Consider the following 21542-nt stretch of genomic DNA (forward strand, 5'->3'; position numbering starts at 1 on the left):
GTCCTTGGTTCACTCTGCCATGGCCCCATGTTGAAGGGTGACTGTCTCATTCAGGTTCAACCATTTGTTAGACTCTATTAAGTCACTGACTGCTGCAAGGACAAACTCTGTAAAGTATATCCATGGTGAGGCCTCCCTCAGGAACTAGAACACCAAAGATGAACTGCACTTCATCCGTCAAGCTCAGTTGTGTTGGTGTTCTATGAAGTACTGCCTTCAGAAAGGCACCAAGGATGTCTTGTTGGTCCTCACTGTCCAGGAAGACAGGCTCAGGAAGAGGATCACACAACTAAAATACAGTACAAATAAATACATCCATCCATCCATTGTCTTCCGCTTATTCCTACACATTAAGGGTCACGGGGGGGGGGGGGGGGCTGGAGCCTATCCCAGCGTCAACGGGCGAGAGGCAAGGTTCACCCTGGACAGGTCGCCAGTCCATCGCAGGGCCAACACACAGAGACGAACAACCATTCACACTCACATTCATACCTACGGTCAGTTTAGAGTAGTCAAAGTACAAATACATATTTATTTTTAAGAATCAATGTATTACAAGTACTTTCAGGAAAAAACTAACCAAAATGTTGTTAAAAAAACAAAACAAAAATGTTCTTAAAGAAACAAAACAAAAATGGTCTTAGCAAAAACCTCTTCACCGTGTGTGTACCGCACATCTGTAAAGTGAGTGTGTGAGAGTGTGTGAGCGTCAGTGTGTAACAGTCAGTGAGCGTGACAAGAACTCCTGAAACGCTTCATCAAAGTGCTTTCAAATCTTGTTCAACTGCAACATCGTCCATTCAAACCTGACCTCATCGGTTTGGCACTGTGAAGTTTGTCACTTCAAATCTTCATTCAAGACAATTTCACCTTTAATGCGTGGACTTTGGGGGACAGTTGAAGTCCATCCAGATCCAAGAGAAGTTTTTGAAACACTTCAGAAGTGTAGCACAGTCGTGGGGGACATGCAAGGTTGAGGGCACCCATCAGTCCCATTAGCAGTGCACAGGCCTGGGCAGCATTCCTGCATGTAGGCAAAGTCAGAGTAGTCAAAAAAGTACATCCAACTCTGTAGCGCCACCTAAGTAGAATACCAATGTTTGAGATCCTGCTTGTTCAGCATGAATGTTCCAGCAGTGGTCACCTACCTGTGTACTTTCCAACAGTCACCAGTCGCTCTTGGTGCCACCCCTGCTTGCGCCAGTGTCTCCAACAGTGTCTCCAACAGTGTCTCAGCAGCGCCTGTGATCTTAGCAGGACTGATGAGCCTGTGGTTCAGGAACAGGTCCTTTCTAATTGTGCAGATGAGGTTTCTGTTCCAAAGCCTGGATCGTATGTTTTCATGATCTCTTTCAAAATAGTCATCAGGTATTTCCTCCCCACGTGTGGTTGCTCTCACATGAATGCTTCATCACCAGTCATCAGTCCACTGTGTGTTCATGGCAGCATTGAGCAGCAGTCAGACAACAGTTCTTAGACGCTCCATGAGTTTGGCTGAAAGTTCCCGATCCATGAACCCGTCTTCATGATCCAGGTATGGTCCTGCACACCCTGAAGCTTCCTCTGGTGGAGATTCCAGCTGCCTGGCCTCCATCTCTGAATACACTCGCTGGCCCTCAGCTTGTTTTGTTCCATACAGTCAAAGAGAAGCAGAAATAACAACACCATTGAACAGAGGTCAAACAGCCAGAGCAGCTCAAAGGCAGGGTTGGGGTTCCTCACCCCTCCTCCCCTAAAACTAAAGCCACGTGGTCAATCTGGGTGTTTGAAAGCAAAGGTCATGGGCTAGAAGTTTTAGTGGTTTACTCAATCAAATATTTATTTGTTCATGATATGATCATACAGAGAGGCTCACCGGACTTTTCCTCAACAAAAAAAGGTTTCAAATGTTGAAAAGCACTCTAGTAATTTATCATCGCATCAGTTAAAGACAACAATACATAAAGAAATTGCTTACCGTTGCAATCGGCCATTTTCCAAAAAACAAAGACTTCTCTCCTGGTGAAAAGAAAAGAAGAGTCGTACGGTCCTCTGAGGTCCTGTTGTGTCTTTTGGTCAGAGACAAACAAAGTGTGTGCCAAGTCGGCTGTGATGAATCTACCAGTAAACCAGGGGTTGGGTTCCCCACACCTTCCTCCCCTCAAACAGAAGGCCAGACGTGTGACTTGGAACACCAAACAGGACCAATGGTCTGTTTGAGGCTTGAGGGAGGACATGTCTGTCTTCTTGCAGTAGTTACTTTCCCTGGTGAGTAGTTACTTTCAGAGTGGAGGAACTCAGGTACTATCTCAGTTACATTTTGGCAGAAGTAACTAGTAACTATAACTACCTACTTTTGCAAAGTCCCGTGCCAGACACTGAACATGAGACACTTGCGGTCTCTTGGTGTGACAATCAGCCGCTCTGTGACAGCAGTGGAGACACCAGCAGACAGGGCGGAACCAACTGGAGCAGAGGAGGAGGAAGTAGCCCCACTAGAGCCCTCCCTCCCTCTCATTCTCTCTCTCTCTCTCTTTTGTCTTTTCTTCTATTTATTTGCCTTCTGTTGTCTGTCCTTTCCTGCTCTCGTTTAAAAACCAACCGCAGCAGACGTGCGTTCCCATGATGAAAATTATTATAAAAGATAGATTTGTTTTCCTCTTAAATTTTGAAGCATTTTCAGATTCATGAAAAGATCATCAATCAGTGCAGTATTTCAGACAGACTTCTGGTCCGTGAGGACGAGGAATCCAGGACAGATCCACAGAACTCCAACTGCCATCTTTGATGGTTCCTTCTCAGTCTGTAGGGTGGAGAGATCCTCCTGAGTCAACGAGCCCTTTTAGGATCCACCTCCATTTATGGATGGAATTTATACAGCATCCACTCACCAGTGGAGTCTGATATTCAACAATAAAGATTCCCAAGTCACCGTCCAACACTGGCTGGAGCAGCAGAGCTGGCAAAATATCATCTTTTCTGTCATTGTTTCAAAATGTCCTCACTAAGATGGTTATTAATTCCTCATTCTCAGCTGCTGCAGCCTTTAAAGAAAACCTTTGACTGGTGGCTCTAACAAAGATCAGATGTTGTCTCCTCTAGAACATCAAAATGATAACAATAAAGTTAAGAATAAAGATAATTTGGTGAATTTCAGTCTCCTACAAATGTGTGTGAATGTGGTTGTTGTGGCCGAGTGGTTAAGGCGATGGACTTGAAATCCATTGGGGTCTCCCTGCGTAGGTTCGAGTCCTGCCAACAACGTTCAACTGTTGATGTTCCATATCAGACCTCTTCCCCTACTTTGTGCTCCAGTTGTCTCCTCATCAGGCACCACAGGATCCAGGAGTCAAAGCAAATCATTAGTGACTTTAAAAATGGCCATCAAACACAAAATAAAGCTTGAAATAAGTTTCAAATTTAATTTTATGTTGACATGTTTCATCCATTTCACCACCACACTGTCCTTCATCACAGCATTTAACATCAGGACTGCTCCCAGATCAGCTCCAAGATCAGAGATCAAAGACTGAAGCAGGAGATCAATGCTCAGAACCCCGAGATCAAAGACTGAATTCAGAGATCAAACACAGAATTCAGAGATCAAACACATAACCTATGGAGGCTACACCCCCCCCCCCAACAGTTTCCATTTCAGTCAAATCAATTTTATTTTTTTAGTGCCAAATCACAACAAAAGTGATCTCATGACACTGTACAAGTAGAGCAGGTCCAGCACCTCAGTCCTTCCATCAGTTAACACCCAACAATTCTCCATCAGCAAGCACATCCTGCAACAGTAGTGACTAAAACCTTCTTTTAACAGGCAGGAATGTAGACCAGATCCAGGATCAGTGGGAACTGATGTCTGCTTTGACCCCCTGGTGAAAGAATATGTCCTGTCTTGTCTCCTGTCTTCCTCCAGAAAGGTGGCAACCTGACAGCAAACAAACCCATCCTCTGAACTAGGAGTCTCAGTTGAGGCTCCATCTGAAACCAAAGACTTTGGATGAATGACTATCAACCTCCATTCTTTGTTGGACTAAACATTCATTAGTTAGCAGTTAGCTAAGCTACCTGTGGTCAAACCTGCAGCTGATGAAACACAGTAAGAGCAGGCTAGCTAACATTCAGGTTTGATTTATGAATGGAAAGAACCAGAGACAAATAGAATGACATCATCAATACAAAACCTGGTGTTACAAAGGTGAGGTGAACAATTTTAACAGTCAATCCCAAATTTAGGCCTGAAGTTAGAAAATAATATTAGCTAGTTAGCAACGTTAGCGTATTCTGCCCAAGTAGAAAACATGATTTGTTTATCTGGATGAAATAAAAATGGATGAAAACGTCCAGAACTTCCCTCCCAAATCTGATTTCTTCAACTGAAAGAACTCTAACATTTCTAGATTCATTCCCTCCAGTAAGGTCTCATTTCCAGCTCTGCTCTCCCTCCACTACTGTTCAGTGTAGTATTTATTTTACTGACTACTTCATTGACAGGTGGTAAAAATGTCTGGTGTTTCCTGAACTTAACTGAGTGCTGCTCAGTAAAGTTGCCATGACTTGAGATTCTCTTCCTGCTGGGTCCATTTCAACATTCTTATCCTTCCTAGCATTGGAGATAAAGTAGCAGTCAGGGCTGTACTTGATTAGTACTGCATATAGTACACATCAGTCACTGCCATTACACAGTGGAATGGTAGTTGAAGTACTGTTTAGCAGCAAGCTGAAAACTGTTGTGGTCTTTGACAGTTCTCTTGTTTCTGAATGAAAATCCTGTGAAGGAGAATCATGGAGACATCCTAAAAATGGCTGAGGTCTCTGAGCTGCAGCAGGTCTGAGCTGCTTTTGATGCCCAGATGATGAGGAGGCAGTGAATGGTGGGTTTGGTGGAGCTGGAAAAAGGCTGCAGGTGGTGAGGGGTCTGCTGGTGTCAGGACCTGAGTCGTTGGGTCACAGTCCAAATCCATTTTTGTCGTCATGACAGCTGGACTCCCACAACATTCGGAGGATGATAGTGGCCTGGGTCTGTCCCTGACTCAAGATGTTTTGTGTCTGACCTGAGCAACAGACTGCAACGTGGTAAGTACAGCCTAAAGATTTGCACAATAGAAGTCAATTGTCTCCCTCCTTTAATCCACTCTCAGGTATCCATTATACATTACAGGAGAGTTTGATGGCCTTCTGCTGGGTGACAGGGGTTCCCCATGCCAACGTAGGCTGCTGACCCCTTACCTGCACCCTGAACCAGGCCCCCAACAGAACTTCAACTGGGCTCACTGCAGGACCAGAGGTGGAGATGACCATAGGCCTGCTAAAAGCCCGTGTCCAGTGCCTCTGTCACCTCAGGGTGTCCCCTGAGAGGGCCTGTGATATTCTTGTGGCATGTGTTCTTCATAATATTGCCACTATTAGAGGAGAGCAACACCCTGCCCTACAAATAGAAGAGCCTGATGACGACCCCATCCACCTGCCAGCTATCCAGGACAGCAGAGCCGTCAGAGACACCATATGTCAGAATCACTTTGGCGTTTAATTAGCAATCATCCTCCCCACCACAGTCCAATAAAGGAACAATACACATTTCATTTGGTCTTCTTTATTTCCTAGCAATAAAAAAGCTCGTTCAGTTCACATTCCACTAGTTAACATTTTCACCTGGAGCCATGCACCCCCCTCTAACTTGGGCTCCAGTCGTTCTGTTTCCAGATCTGCTTTCCTAATCTGGCGGTCCAAGGACTGCATTTCTTTGTCACTTTTTTACATTTTTCTCAGCAGGTGGACTCTGTAAAGTTCCTTTACTGGTAACTGAGAACATGAGGATTAGACAGTTGGACATGAATCTGTTGACTGAACATCTCACTGTGTCAGTGTGTGCACTGGAGGTCGAGGGACCCTCCTGCCCAGCCATGCTCTGTTAAAGAGGACAAGACTGTCTTCATACTTCAGTGTAGGCTGATGTCTCTATATTCCACCAGAATGGTAAGAAATATGAATGGGAGAAGAATCAGGAATGTATCAAGATGTGACTTCTACAGGCCTTTCTGGATCCCCCACTGTAAAGGCAGCAGACAGCGTTTGTCCATCCTCTTCGTCCTGGAGGAGAGATGTTTCAGTGACTTGAAATAACATTGAGAAAATCTTTACTGACAGTTACTGTGTCTGTTGTGGCACAAGGCAAATGGCACCAGCAGAACCTGTTGGGAAATAAAGTCATGGGTGCATATCTATATCTATATCTATATCTATATCTATCTATATATATATATATAGAGAGAGAGAGAGCCATATTACATTTTATGAAGGCACTGGTGTCTTGGGGGTTGGGTTCTCAGGATGAACTCCCTCAGCCACTGGCCTTCCTAAACTCTGGCTCCTGTGCCTGTTAGAGGTGGTGGTGCTGGACCACCACCCGTTTTACGGGCGTCTGCCTTCTTTCTGTTGTCACACATTGACCCGAGCAGCAAAGTTCCTCCACGCCATCTCTCTCTCTTTTGCAGCTGCAGCGGTGTTGCACTTCTTTTTAACGCGTGTTGGAACTCTTCACATGATCGCATCAAGATTTCCAACTCCACTGACGTGAAAAACAAAGCTCTCCTCTTCTCCGTCGCCATGGTGACTCGGTGCATCGGGGCTCCATTTATGCTGGCTTTTTAGAGTTGTCGTGATCGCGCTTTACCCCAGGTGGACCTACTCAGAGTTGATCAAACTGATTCAAATCCGCTGTTCTGAAACCAAAAACTCTGAGTTTTCTATCTCAGGGAAGATCAACTCAGAGATCAGGATGAAACTCAGGGTTTGATGAACCTGCTTTGTGAAACGGGCCCCTCAGGTCCCAGTCTTCAAGAGTTTCTCCTCAAACTGTCAACCTGCTGTGACTCATAGGACAGCCGACACACAAACATCTGTTAAAATGACTCATCATTTCAAATGCTTTTATTGTGAAGCCCTGGATGGAACACATTCCCATGAAAATGCTGCTTTTATTGTGAGGCTTGGCCTCCAAATCAGTCCACACATTCAACTCTGATGTCATCAGATCAGAAGGTGGCAGTGTTGTGTCTGTTTGTGTGTCTCTGGTTCCTCTGCCTGCCTCTGCTGTCTTCTTTCAGGTCTTCTTGATGGTCCGGCTTCTTCTCCTCCATCGAGGGGTTGCTCTCACAGAGTGGAAGCCTTGTAAACCTGGTGATTCCAAGATGGCTGCTGCGTTCATTCCTCGTTACTGTTATGGTGTTGATTCACTACACGCCCACATTGTTGTGCTGATTAGAGAAAAAGGTTATGTTTCCATCCAAGTGTCCTGCATAACTCTCAGCAAGTAACTTAACATAAGAGGTAACTTGGTTTGTAGAGTAGAAAATACTTGAAGTGGGAAAATACTTGAAGTGGGAAGACTGAGAATACTTCAATATGTGAGCCTGTGTACTTGAGCTTTGGCCTTGTTTCAGTGTCAGGAACCAATCAGAGCAGCCTCCTCCTGACTAAACAGCTCTACTCATCAAGCCCCTGACCCCAGACTCTTCTTGGTGAACTGATCAGAGATCAGATTAGTAGAGAAGCAGTGACACAAAGGGAAACTTCCTCATTCCCTGAACGCAGCTCCATCAAACAGAGCAATGCTAACTGTTCACCTGCAGTAGTGATGTCATCAGGACGGGAAGTTGATCAGACATGGGAACTTTGACTCAGATCAACCAGGGAGGGAGGAGTTCTCAGAGTTTGATTGTGCTGATGAATCATCAGAACTCTCCATCACGCCGTGGTCTCAGCGTTTGACCTGAAGTCCCAGGCTTCAAGGGTTCTCCCCAAACTCTCAGGGTGGGTCTGACCACATCTGAAGGAAGTCATTCCACCTGTGTTACACTCAATAACATGTCTCCCTACTACAGAGATCCCTGATTCTGAATTGAGTCATTGGAGGTGGACCTCATAGCAGATAAAACTGCAGGTTCACTACCAACAACTCCAGACTCCATTGCTCCTTAAAAAAAAGATCCTTAAACAACAGAGAACAGCTGTGTGGTAGAATTCCATCACCAGGCAACTAAACAAGAGGCAGACAAGTCTTCAAATGGATAAGAAGGTCCTCAGTAGAGCCAGAGCCTCCTATTATTTATCACTAACAGAGGAACAGAAAACAGTCCAGGTTTCTTTCCAGCACTGAGCTAAACTGACAGAGTCCTGACTCTGTAGACCCTGGATTCCTTCAGGTCTCAGTAGAGATGACTTTAGGAGCTTCTTTGAGGACAACATAGGAACTATTAGGATCAAATTAATCAGCTCCTGTCCTCAAGAGATTCTAATTGACCTGTAAACTCAGTCAACACAGAAACTGCTGTTGAACCAGATGTTTCTTTAGACCACTTTTATCAAATTAACAGTCCAGAACTTCATTCAATGATGACCTCATCAAAACCTTCAACCTGTCTCTTAGATTCAAGACCTTCTAGGCTGCTGGATGAAGTCTTTCCCTCTGTGAGTCGATTAGAGTTTGTACTCATTTATGATAAATCTTAGATCTAACCAAAATTTAAACATGGTGTTCCTCAAGGTTCAGTGCTGGGGCCGATACTCTTCATTTTATATATGCTTCCTTTAGGTCATGTTATTCAAAAACACTCCATCCATTTCCACTGTTACACAAATGATACCCAGTTTATTTCTCAATAAAGCTGGATGAAGGCCAACAGTTGTCTAAACTACAAGCATGCATTCCAGACATGAAGGCCTGGATGACTTATAACTTTTCACTGTTCAACTCTGATAAGACAGAAGTTCCTGTGCTTGGCCCCAAACCCTTCGAGACACATTATCTAGTGATGTCACTGCTCTATTGTGACTCTTTATTATCAGGCTGTACTAACAAGTGTTTGAAGACTCTGCAGCTGGTCCACAATGCAGCTGCATGCAAATTGACAGGAACTAAGAAGCAAGACCCCCAAGTCTTAACTTCGCTGCACTGGCCTCCAGTAAAATCCAGCGTGGAGTTTAAAATCCTTCTCCCCGCTTGTGAAGCTCTTCAAGGACAATTCCAGTGCAAAACAAACCTAATGTGTGTTCTTGTGTTATTAATTATTTTGAAGAATTGCAGGGATGTATTTTTGCAGCATCCAAATGTAACCAAGTTTGTGCGCATACCGCAAATTAGCTCCCAACACAGGTTGAACTGAAAAGTCAAGCGGAATCTCATGTCTTTCATGATGTTTCTGGTGTTGAAGCAGGTATGTGGAGGGTGGGGAGCTGATCAGTCCTCCGAGTTGGAAGCACCTGGGCCCATTTTTGATTTACTGTTGTGTTTTAATAGTTAGATACATTCATTATTTGACTTTCAACCTGCTTCTCCCACTCTTTTCTCACAGCTTCAGTGCCATGTTTAGACAAATGGTTTCTCCCCAGTGTGCGTTCTTATGTGTTTTTTCAGATTTCCCTTGTCTGACCATCTTTTGCCACAAACTGAGCAGGGGAATGGTTTCTCCCCAGTGTGTGTTCTCATGTGTCTTTTCAGATGTCCCTGTTCTGAGAATATTTTGCCACAAACTGAGCAGGGGAACGGCTTCTCTCCAGTGTGCGTTCTCATGTGTCTTATCAGTGGTCCGTTTTCTGAGAATCTTTTGCCACAAACAGAGCAGGGAAATGGTTTCTCCCCAGTGTGGGTGCTCATGTGTCTTTTCAGTTGTCCCTTTATTGAGAATCTTTTAGCGCAAACTGAGCAGGGGAATGGCTTCTCCCCTGTGTGAGTTCTCATGTGCTTTTTCAGACATCCATTTTCTGAAAATCTCGTGCCACACACTGAGCAGGGGAACGGTTTCTCCCCAGTGTGTGTTCTCATGTGTGATTTAAGATGTCCCTGTTCTGAGAATCTTTGGCCACAAACTGAGCAGGGGAACGGCTTCTCTCCAGTGTGCGTTCTCATGTGTCTTATCAGTGGTCCGTTTTCTGAGAATCTTTTGCCAAAAACAGAGCAGGGGAATGGTTTCTCCCCAGTGTGGGTGCTCATGTGTCTTTTCAGTTGTCCCTTTACCGAGAATCTTTTAGCGCAAACTGAGCAGGGGAATGGCTTCTCCCCTGTGTGAGTTCTCATGTGCTTTTTCAGACATCCATTTTCTGAAAATCTTTTGCCACAAACTGAGCAGGGGAACGGTTTCTCCCCAGTGTGAGTTCTAATGTGTCTGTTCAGACATCCCTTTTCTGAAAATCTTCTGCCACAAACTGAGCATGAGAATGGTTTCTCCCCAGTGTGTGTTCTCATGTGTCTTTTCAGATATCCCTTTTCTGAAAACCTTCCTCCACAAACTGAGCATGAGAATGGTTTCTCCCCAGTGTGTGTTCTCATGTGTACATCCAACTTCCTTCTGTTTCTAAAACCTTTACTGCATGCTGAGCACCTGAAGGGACGATCATCCTCACTGACTTCTGTCTGAGATTCAGAAGGACCAAAGGTCACGTTCCTGATGATCTCTGATTCTCTTTCAGTCTTTACTTTTTGCTCTTTTGAGCTGCAATGAGTCACTTCCTGTCCTGGGCTCAATTTCTGAAGCAAATTCTTCCTTGAGCCAAAGGGTTCCTTGTGCTCAGAGGAGGCTGTGTTATCAGGTCTGACCCAATCATCCTCACTGACTGCTGTCTCGGATTCAGAATAGTCTGACATCTGGTCTTCAGTCTGGGGTTGTTCAAGTGGATCTGGATCTACCTTGCTGGCTGGTTCTGGTTCTGGTCCTCCACACTCTTCTCCATCAGCTTCTGTTTTCAGAGGATGAATTGGGCTGCTGCTCAGAGACTCTTCTTTCAAGTTCTCCTCAGTTAGACTCTGATGAAGCTGTGGGAACTGAGGTTTCTCTTCGTCCCCTTCACTCTTCACAGGGACCAGAGTGAAGGGGAACGTGGTGATATCAGCCTCCTGCTGCCCTTGAAGCTGCCCTCCCTCCTCACTGGTCCAGAGCTCCTCCCACTCCTCTTTAATGTGGGGGGGCTCTGGGTCCTGCAGCTCAGGGGGAACCTCTTCTTTAATCACCAGCAGCTGCTCCACATCTGCAGGACACAAACAGCAACATCAGAAATCTCTTCATTTTACTCTGAAACAGTGGAGCAACAGACAGAAACAGAAATCAACTCAATGAAAAGTGCCAGTCAGCAAACTGGGAACAGAAACACTGGCTTCAGATGCTTGGATCAACGTTGTGTCACCCAGGTCAAAGGTCATAGTTCCCATCATATCTGCCAGTTGATTCATCAGTAATTTCTAGAATGAGATCCTGCAGGAGAATGAGAGTTAAAGTGCTGTACAAAAGTATTTGCCCACTAACCAATTTCTGATATTTCTTGCACATTTGTAACGATCATCCATTTCAGATCCAGCAAACCTAAATATTATGCGAAGATAAAACACAAGAAAGTTATAAAGTTAGTTGTTATTTAATAAGGTAAAAAACATCTGAGCCTACAAAGGCCCATGTGAATAAATGATTGCCCCCCTGCCTCTAACAGCTGGTTGCACCACCTTTTGCAGCAATAACTGCAGTCAAGTGTGAGCGATAAGAGGCGATGAGTCTTTCACATCGCTGTGGTGGGATTTTGGCCCACTGGGTTGCACTCAGAATGACGTTTCTCTTTCTCTCTCTCTCCCTTCAGAAAGTAACAGATGAGCCACAAACTGAATGTGGACCAGATTGACTGCAGAAGCTGAAGAATCCACTGGAAAAGGCAGCAATGAGAGGACAGGTTCACCTCCTCTCTTTCCCTCCGTGCCCTGTCATTGATGCGTCTCAGCATCTTCTACAATTCTACAATTCTACAATTTCATTTAGCAGACGCTTTTGTCCAAAGCGACGTACAACACAAGCAAGAATTCAGACCTAATTAAGGAAAAGTCCATAGGAAGCGCAAAAGTGCTTCAGTTGTGATTTGGTCACAGGTACTGCCATCTAGTGGCAGAAGAAGTGTCGCCCCCCCCTTTTTTTTAAAATATAATATAACAGACATACAACATCACACAACACAGTTAGTGCTACATAATCACTAAGGGCTGGGTCTTGGACCCTCTGACTTATTCTACCCCACAGGACAAAGAGGAGAAGAGTCAGGTTAAGTGCATCGGTGCACTCTGAACAATTGAGTCTTCAATTGTCTCTTGGGAGAGTTCCTTCTCTACTTTGTCATGGATCTGAACCCCCTACCATCAAACCATGTTCCATCAAAGAAAGAGGACTTTGGTCAACTTGGGCCATGAGAAGTCCAGAACAAATGACTTGGATATGGAGGTTTGTTAGAGTTTGCGGAGGGAAACAGGAGGCTGTTGTTGAGGAGTGGATTGGTGAGAAAGGAGAGTGGAGCTGTTCAGGTGCTCCAAACAAGAAGCTGAGAACAGGACAAGAAGACAAACAAGAGGTTTAACAACGCCAACCCTTCAGTTTGGTAAATATCGGCTACATTGAGAGCTCTTATAATTCTGACTTTATTTTGTAAGTTGATCTCAGAATTGGAACCAGAAATGTTTTTGTAGTTTTCTTTTTTAATTTGGCCCCGAGGGACTGCCACCTGCTCCTGGTCAGGGCTTTGGGGCCTCAGGGACCCTCAGAGTTCCACCAGCAGAAGCTCAAGCCCTGTTCAAACTACGCTACTTTTGTTAGCGACAGGCCCTGCTGTTCACACCGTCGACGCTCAATCAGGCTGCTGTTCACACGACAAGATTTGTCGGCGCACAGGAGCGTTCATTAATGCCTCAGCCTGATGGGGAGGGAAGTCACTGACGCCTAAAATCTTGCAGTGTGAACTGAGCTTTAGCCTTCATGTGGGACCAGGTTGGACCGGTCTGAGGGTGAAGGTCTGACAAAGTGCAATCCAATTACATGACAACAACAGTGATCCAGAGAACCACCTTACCCCCCCCCCCCCCCCAAAACCACCACATCCTTTCCGGCCTCAAGCTTGATTTATGCTTCTGCGTCGTGGCGACGCCGTACCTACGCCGTCAACGCAGACCCCTACGCCGTAGCCCGACGTGCACCTCCAAAAAATCCTGACTACGCGTCGCGTCGACGCATAGTGACGTGAACGTCAACGGACTGTGATTGGTCCGCTCACATGACGTTTCCGGTTCAGCACAACAACACCGCTATTTTTTAAGTTTCTGTGGTGAGAGCAACACGCAAAAATAAAAATGGACCAAGCCGAAGAAAGAGTTATCGAGGAGGTTCGCAGGTATGACCACCTTTACAACTTCCATTGTTGTCTCTGTCTCTGACCCATGTGCTTTGACCGGAAGAAAACTAAGGAATTCGACAAGAGTCCCCCAAAACCATACGAAGATAAAGCCACACCCCTCTAGTGGCTTGGCGGTGAATTACAGAGCAACGCGTTCCCTCGACGCAGAACTATAAATGCACAATGACGACGTAGGGGCTACGGCGTCGCCACGACGCAGAAGCATAAATCAGGCTTCAGTCACCACCATGTGCCCCCTTCACATTCCTGTCTGCCCCCTTACAAATGCCTGTCTAGAACCGGCCCTGCTGCAGCTCCACTTCCTGGACTGAATGAGGGGCCCAGCAGGTCCCTGCGGGGACTCACCTGCTCTGTCCAGCCTGACTCGGGGCTTCAGCACGGCATCGAGCAGCAACCTCTGCCGGCGGTTCTCCCGCTCGTACTCCGCCACGGTTTCCTCCAGCAGAGCCACGATCTGCTCCGCGGCCGCCGCCAGCCGCTCGGTGAGCAGCGCTCTCAGCACCGGGACTCCAGCCGCTGAGTCTCCTTCTCCCAGCTGCAGCAGGAAGTCTTCAGCGGCGGCGAGGATCCGCTCCTGGACCGACACCCGCAGCAGCTGCGCGGCGCACATGTTGAGGTTCTACCGGCGCCACTCAGCCTTCAGGAGACAAAGACCGAGGCTGGGGCTTCACGGACTTCTCCTTCTTTCCTTGTTGTGTTCAAAGCTTCCCGCGTCTTCTTCTCGTTTTGTGAAGCGCGTATTGATGACGTATGTGGTGACGTCCAAAGCCTCGCCAGCCAGCAGTGACCACGTGACTGATTCAGGCCCTGCTTCTCCGGCTAGGCGTGAGATTCTAAATGTAAAGCAGTGAAACGCCGTGGTTTCCTCCCTCTGGTCCGCGCGTCTGTTGCAGCTTCGTTTCCATCACAGTTCTCTCAGCCCCATCAGCCACGTTGTTCATCATCGTGTTCGTTTTTGGAAATTGTACTAAAAGGACGGTTTGTTTGTTTGTTTGTTTTTTCTTTAAATGACCTGTGGCAGCACTTGGATGATGAAGTGCGGAGACTTGGAAGAAGTGGAACTCCAGCGAGTACATCAAGTACAGCGAGTACATCAAGTACATCAAGTACAGCGAGTACAGCGATACTAGCAGATACTGGACGGACTCAAGATCCTCTGGTGCACTGAAGAGCCAGCAGACTGCCTGTCCCAGCCTCTTCCTGCTGGCCACAGACTTCCTGTGCAGGCCGTCATCATCAGGGCCATGTGAGCGTGTGTTCTCCACGGCAGGAGAAATCGCTTCAAGAAACCCAACAGACTTGATTTGAAAACGTTGGAAAAACTTCTTTTTTAATAAAAATTTGTAAAAACAAAGCGTCCTCATTCCCATCACTTTCACTGAGACTTTCACATCATGGTCCCATTGTTCAAAGACATGGAACGATCCAGTATGAACACAAAGACTTCAATGATCTTATTGTGTTCACGGGTCATCAAATCAGTGTCAGTTCAGTCGGTCAAGCCTGCAGGGAAGTTTACAGTCCAGCAGGTGTCAGTATTCAGTGACAGTAACACAGTGTCATGGCGTCCACAGGCTTCATGACGCCTCATCCACCCTTCACCACTTCTCCTGTCTGTCCACCAGTCTCTTCACTTCTCTCTCTCTTTATCTCTGTCCCTCTCTTTCCTTCTGTATATCTGTCTTCCTCCATTCTCTGTCTTTGTCTCTGCCCCGCTCTCCTGCTCTCTTTCCCCCCATCCGGTCAAAGCAAACATCCCTTTCTACTGATCCTGGATCTGCTCCACGTTCCTGCCTGTTAAAAGGAAGGTTTTCATCACCACTGTTGCAGGATGTGCTGCTGGTGGAGAATTGTTGGGTGGAGGTTCATTGAAGGAGTTTGGTGCTGGACCTGCTCTACTAGTAAAGAGTCATGAGAGAACTTTGTTGTTTGGCGCAATACAAATAAAACTGACTTGACCAGTGTCATTTGTAGTCTTTTGTTAATTGCATGCCACATGAAATTATTGTTGGTCAGTTTTCTAGCGACTGTCTCACAGTGGCAAGACAAGAACACTTCTACTTTTGATGATGACAGTTTGTTCAACACTAAACTTCATCCAGTACCATGTTGTCAAACACTGGAACCTCCACAGCACCTGAACAGGGACTTGAACCCTGGACCCTCACATTAAAAGTCTGATGCTCTACCGTCTGAGCTCCTCAGGCTCTTTCTACAGCATTGAGACAGGAACAGAAACACCTGTGAAGGTCAAACTGATGCTTTCTTGACTTGTTCAGTCCTCCATGTTGAAGTCCACCAGGCTTTTGATTGGCTCTGATTCTCTGTGGCAAAATCCAACAAGAGGCTCCAAAAATGTCCTGAATGTCACAAGAATGCACAGGACAAGATGTTAGTTTCCTTCATGTCTGCAGTTCCTCCACTGGAAAGTAAAGTCAATGCTGCTCCTCTGCTGAAACCTGGGATCGGACCAGGGACCTTTAGATCTTCAGTCTAAGGCTCTCCCAACTGAGCTGGTTCAGTTCTGAGTGAGGGCCCTGCTTCTCTCATTTATAATCTCTTCCACTCTCACTGGACCTTAGAGAGGATTGGAGCTTCTGAAGTCCTGACACAAATCAAACCAGGGACTTTAAACTACACAGTGAAGGAGTTGGTCATCAAGGTTGATGGCAGCTTATTAAGTTCTAGCTTTGATCAAATATAAGAAATGTAAATGAATTCAACATTGATTACATTTCCCTCCTTTCTTTGGTGCCCTCAGACTTTCTGAGAACTGTAGGAGGAACTGCTCTCTGTTCTGTGTTTGTTCTGCTCAATGGAGGAAGGAATGGAGCTCTAAGTTTTCCAGTTCCTACATCAGTGAATGGACTTTCTGTGCTGCAAGGAACCAAAGCTACTAAGGAGGATTACAGAGTTTGTCCTTGCAGGAGTCAGTGGCTTAATAGAGTCTAACAAAGGGTTGAACCTGAATGAGACAGTCACCCTTCAACATGGGGCCATGGCAGAGTGAACCAAGGACACTATAATGGGGGTGAGAGTGGAGCCATGATAGATTCACAGTTCATCACCTCCACCATCATGTGGACCACCTGATCACCTCTCCCTCAACCTCTAAATAACTCATTCCCTGACCGGGAATCGAACCCGGGCCGCAGCGGTGAAAGCGCCAAATCCTAGCCACTAGACCATCAGGGACCACACTGAGCTCTCCAACAACAGAGACTATAGACAATGACTCAAGAACACAGGACTCTGTGGTCTCAGTTTGAGATGCAGAGGGTCCACCAAGACCACCAGACACCTCAGCCCCCTAAAGACAGTCCACCCGCAGGATCAGCTTCTATCACACAGTGGTCCAGAACCATTATGAAGCCTGATCAGGAATGTGAGCAAAGCTCTTGGAACAGGCCTGCTGCCACCACAACTAAGATCCTTTAATGTCTGTGTAGGTTCTCATTCATCCAGGTCATCGTAGATCGAAGCGAAGTAAAATCTGGTCAACTGGACGTAAGTTTATCTTGAAGACGTTTCACCTCTCATCCGAGAGGCTTCTTCAGTTCTAGTGAAGAGTGTGGAAACTCCAGCTTATAAACCTATGTGGGAGTGGTCAGTGCTATTGTGGTGGAAACGACCCTCCCGAGATTCACCTGGCCTCTCCAAACGACAGTCGTTGTGCGGTGTCAGGGAGTTTCAGGGGTGGTCGTTAGGGGGTTTCACCGACCACTCAGATGCTAATGGGCTGTGCTGGCATCAGCCGTTCCACATGGGTCTTTCAGCTGAACTCTTTGGGGAAGCTTTGAAAGGACTTGGTTGTAAATAGGTGAAAGGAAATGTCGCAGTCCACCTCCTCTGTTCAACGATGGTTTCTCTATCCTGACGTGGATGGCTTCTTTAACTCCTCTTTCAAACCATCTGTCCTCTCTGTCGAGAATTTGGACATGGTCGTCCTGGAAGGAGTGGCTTTCCTCCTTGAGGTGGAGGAAAACCGCTGAGTCCTGTCCTCCAGAGTTGGCTCTTCTATGTTGGGCCATGCGCTTGTTGAGGGGCTGTTTGGTTTCCCCTATGTAGAGATCCGTGCAGGCCTCACTGCATCTGACAGCGTATACCAGATTGCTTTTCTGGCTGTGAGGGGTGGGATCTTTGGGGTGGATCCTAAGATCCTTTAACTGTCAACATTGGTTTGTCTCATTGGAACATTTTCAAACCCTCGTTGCTCAGATTTTACATGAATTTGATCATGACTTTAGACACATGTTCTGTTTATTAATTAAATAATCATTCAGTTATGAATTTAGTGAGTCAACTCGACTTGGTCAATGATAAAAGTTAGTCTGGTTATTATTCAGTCACACACACACACACACACACACACACACACACGCACACACACACAGCCTGTCTTCAGAAAGATCTGATATCTTTGATAAATCGCCAGCTGAATAGGATAAATGTTGCTCCGCTGTTTCAGAGTCAAATGAAGAGATTTCTGATGTTGCTGTTTGTGTCCTGCAGATGTGGAGCAGCTGCTGGTGATCAAAGAAGAGGTTCCCCCTGAGCTGCAGGACCCAGAGCCCCCCCACATTAAAGAGGAGTGGGAGGAGCTCTGGACCAGTGAGGAGGGAGGGCAGCTTCAAGGGCAGGAGGAGGCTGATATCACCACGTTCCCCTTCACTCTGGTCCCTGTGAAGAGTGAAGGGGACGAAGAGAAACCTCAGTTCCCACAGCTTCATCAGAGTCTAACTGAGGAGAACTTGAAAGAAGAGTCTCTGAGCAGCAGCCCAGTTCATCCTCTGAAAACAGAAGCTGATGAAGAAGAGAGTGGAGGACCAGAACCAGAACCAGCCAGCAAGGTAGATCCAGATCCACTTGTACAACCCCAGACTGAAGACCAGATGTCAGACTCTTCTGAAGCTGAGACTGAAGTCAGTGAGGATGATTGGGTCAGACCTGATAACACGGCCTCCTCTGAGCACAAGGAACCCTTTGGCTCAAGGAGGAATTTGCTTCAGAAACTGAGACCAGGACAGGAAGTGACTCATTGCAGCTCAAAAGAGCAAAAACTACAGACTGAAAGAGAATCAAAGATCATCGGGAATGTGAACTTTGGTCCTTCTGAATCTGAGACTGAAGTCAGTGAGGATGAGCGTCCCTTTAGGTGCTCAACATGCAGTAAAGGTTTTAGTTACAGAAGTAGTTTGGATACTCACATGAGAACACACACTGGGGAGAAACCATTCCCCTGCTCAGTTTGTGGCAAAAGATTCTCAAAGGGAAATCTGAAAAGACATATGAGAATACACACTGGGGAGAAACCATTCCCCTGCCCATTTTGTGGCAAAGAATTCTCAGAAAATGAACATATGAAAATGCACATGAGAACGCATTCTGGGGAGAAACCATTCCCCTGCTCATTTTGCGGAACAAGATTCAAAGGAAAGCAACATCTGAAAACACACATGAGAACGCATACTGGGGAGAAACCATTCTCCTGCCCGTTTTGTGGCAAAGGATTCCGAGTTAACGGGAATCTGGAATCACACATGAGCGTACACACTGGGGAGAAACCGTTCCTCTGCTCAATATGTGGCAAGAGTTTCTCAAAATGGAATCGAAAAAGACATGTGAGAATGCATGCTGGAGAGAAACCATTCTCCTGCATGGTTTGTGGCAAAAAATTCTCAGTTAAGGAAAGTCTGAAATCCCACATGAGAATGCACAATGGGGAGTAATTGTTCCCCTCCCCAGTATGTGACTAGATTGTCAGATACAGTTGCCCAATAAATGTGAGTGTTCTGCTGTAAAGCAAGTGGTTTAAAGCTGGTGCAGTTCTACATTATGATGTAACAGATGGCATCACCCACATTGCAACAGACAAGTAAATACTGACTTGGTTACATGCAAAAACATGAAGATCCCTCACATTGTGTGAACACATTATCACAAGTGTTCTAAAAAGAACATTTCATTAGTATTAGTTAATGGGGAAAAAGCAAGGCTACTGCAAACAAGCGGCATGGCTCAGGGGTAGAGGTCGAGCAACCAAAGGTTCGATCCCCGACCCCGGTGACCATGTCCAAGTGTCCTTGAGCAAGATACTGAACCCATAATTGCTCCTGATGAGTAGGTTGGCGCCTTGCATGGCAGCCTCCACCATCATTGTGTGTGTGAATGGGTGAATGAGACGACTGTGTTAAGATTGTTAGTTAGATAGTTGCTGATTGATGGATGCACTGTGTTAATAAATATATTTTTATTATAAGAGAGGAGTCGTAGTGTCTTTTGTGTACCAACTTGTGGTCACGTGTCTCAGCAATAGCAGTGCTCTGATCTCATCCTCCAACATCAGAGCTGTCCCTTGGTCGTTAATGTTACAGAATATTGACTGTTAGTAGATAAACTCTGTTAGAGACTGGTAACTGTTACAAGTTTGGTCGTTTTTTAGTTTCCCTGAACTCTTCAGGGTGGTGCCCCGTATAATTAATATTTAATATTAATTAGTTATTTATTAGAGCTGGTCAGAGACAAAGACAGATCATGAAGAAGGAGTGCTGTATTCTGCTAGCACATGCTAGTGACAGTCAGAGATCAGGAGTCTCAGCAGGGAAAGATTCATCTCTTATTTCAGAAGATAATTGGACGTTCACTGGTGGAATGTTTGAGGGTCAGAGGAGAAAAGAGGACAAGTGCACCTGTTGTGTGTGATGGGGCACCAGCATGGAGGAAGTTGTCATACATTTCCAGCTAAACAGCAAGAAACTTCAAGTAAAGAATTAAAATGATTTAATTCAGTGTTTAACTACCAGGCCTCTGTCATAAAACACCAGGAACAACTGACCACCTCACCATGACTTCACACTGATAACCAGGAGGTAACCTGGTAGTCAGAGCAGCGGTGCTCAGGTCTGTGGACTCAGAGGAGGGTTCTTCTTCTGGTCCTGGGTTTGAAGACATCAGCAGCCTTATTGGAGTCAACTGGGATGTTCCTCTCAATAGACAGCAGCATTAAATCAGAGAGCCTGTCTTCTCCATGGCTCCTCCTGAGCTGGTCCTGGATCAGCTTCAGTTTGGAGAGTCACCGGCAGTGCTGCATATACTGGGAGGAGCCTGTGGCTCTGGGTACACTGTGCCCATGTTGTTGACTTGAAGGCAGCTCAGCGTTACTGCACATTGTTGTTTTGGAGTGCTCAAGATGAGGAGAACACCTCAAGTTCAGGACATTTTCTTCCCAGAGTGATAAAAGCAGCCAACACCTCCAGCACAGAGTGGTTGGGAGAGACCTGCCACACCTCTCCAGAGACATGATGGCAGTGGTGGGATTTGAACCCACACCTCCTCAGAGACTGGAGCCTTAATCCAGCACCTTAGACCGCTCGGCCACACTACCTCACTGAGCCAGTCAGTGAGTTGGTCTGCTAAAGGCATGTTGAAGAGGAAGTAACAATGATAAAAAACGTATTCTGAAGGGGGACCCCTTCCATCCTGCGGTCACAGGAAGTGACGACAGCGCCACTAGAAGCAGGAAAGAAATGGTAAAAGGACTCAGTTTGTACAGAGCCTTTCTACCTCCTACCCCCCTTTGTTTGGTTGTTGTTGTTTAGTGACTGTGGATGAACACACAGGAGAAGTTGAGCATGAATCTGTGTTCCTGTTCACTTGAATACATGCAGGAGCAGCAGGTGGAAATACTACTGTTTATTTTTGTTCTGATTTCAGAACTGTTGACACAACGGTGTCAGATTAAAGCATCTCCACCTTCCAGATGCTGGTCTCCTTCTGGGGTCCTGACTGACCTCCATCTTGTGTTCTGGATCCACCTGAACCCAGCAGCTCCAGATCCCTTAACTCCTTACAGGGATAGAAAATGGCTGCTGGATGGAAGTCCCCCAACTGTGGCTGTTCTGAAACTCTTCTCCTCAGTCACTCCTGAGTTGACACTGAGATGGAAACTCTGAGTATCAGGTTCAGAACAGCTGATCTGAGTTGGTCCAATCAGCTGTGAGTGTGTTCACCTTGAGTGTCACACGTGCACAACCACGACAAAATGCCATCATCAATGGAGCCCCGACACCCTGAGTCACCATGACAACCACAAACAAAATAACGAGTTATTTCACTTCAATTCATTGAAACAAGACCTTCATATATTTATGATGACATCACCAATATGAGCCTTCCCAGTCTGTCAGGTGGTAGAATTCAGTCACCACCAATGACATCAGAGTCATAGTTCAGAGATCAAAGACAGACATTAAAGTCTCTCTGATAAAACAAAAATATAGTGTAGTACACTGGAAAAGAATAATGCAGTATATTAAATATGATGTTTCCATGGAGGGGCA

The 21542-nt window shown here is 46.0% G+C and overlaps 1 protein-coding gene and 2 non-coding genes across 3 annotated transcripts; 2 read left to right on the forward strand and 1 right to left on the reverse strand.

Annotated features, from left to right (window-relative positions):
- The first annotated feature begins 3161 nt into the window (after positions 1-3161).
- On the forward strand, positions 3162-3243 carry trnas-uga (transfer RNA serine (anticodon UGA)). The gene has a single exon. It is a non-coding gene; the product is annotated as a tRNA-Ser (tRNA).
- Positions 3244-4962: 1719 nt separating this feature from the next.
- Positions 4963-18932, forward strand: LOC147271480 (uncharacterized). Its single transcript, XM_086202769.1, has 3 exons — positions 4963-5008; positions 5268-5495; positions 18334-18932. Exons 1-3 carry the CDS (start codon positions 4963-4965, stop codon positions 18930-18932), a joined length of 873 nt encoding a protein of 290 aa, XP_086058895.1.
- Positions 16327-16398, reverse strand: trnae-uuc (transfer RNA glutamic acid (anticodon UUC)). Its single transcript has one exon. It is a non-coding gene; the product is annotated as a tRNA-Glu (tRNA).
- Positions 18933-21542: the final 2610 nt, after the last annotated feature.

This window comes from Aulostomus chinensis, chromosome 1 (genome assembly GCF_037954235.1).
Source record: "Aulostomus chinensis isolate RoL2024-O1b breed Wild chromosome 1, RoL_Achi_v1.0, whole genome shotgun sequence".
In the NCBI taxonomy this organism is placed as follows: Eukaryota; Metazoa; Chordata; class Actinopteri; order Syngnathiformes; family Aulostomidae; genus Aulostomus; species Aulostomus chinensis.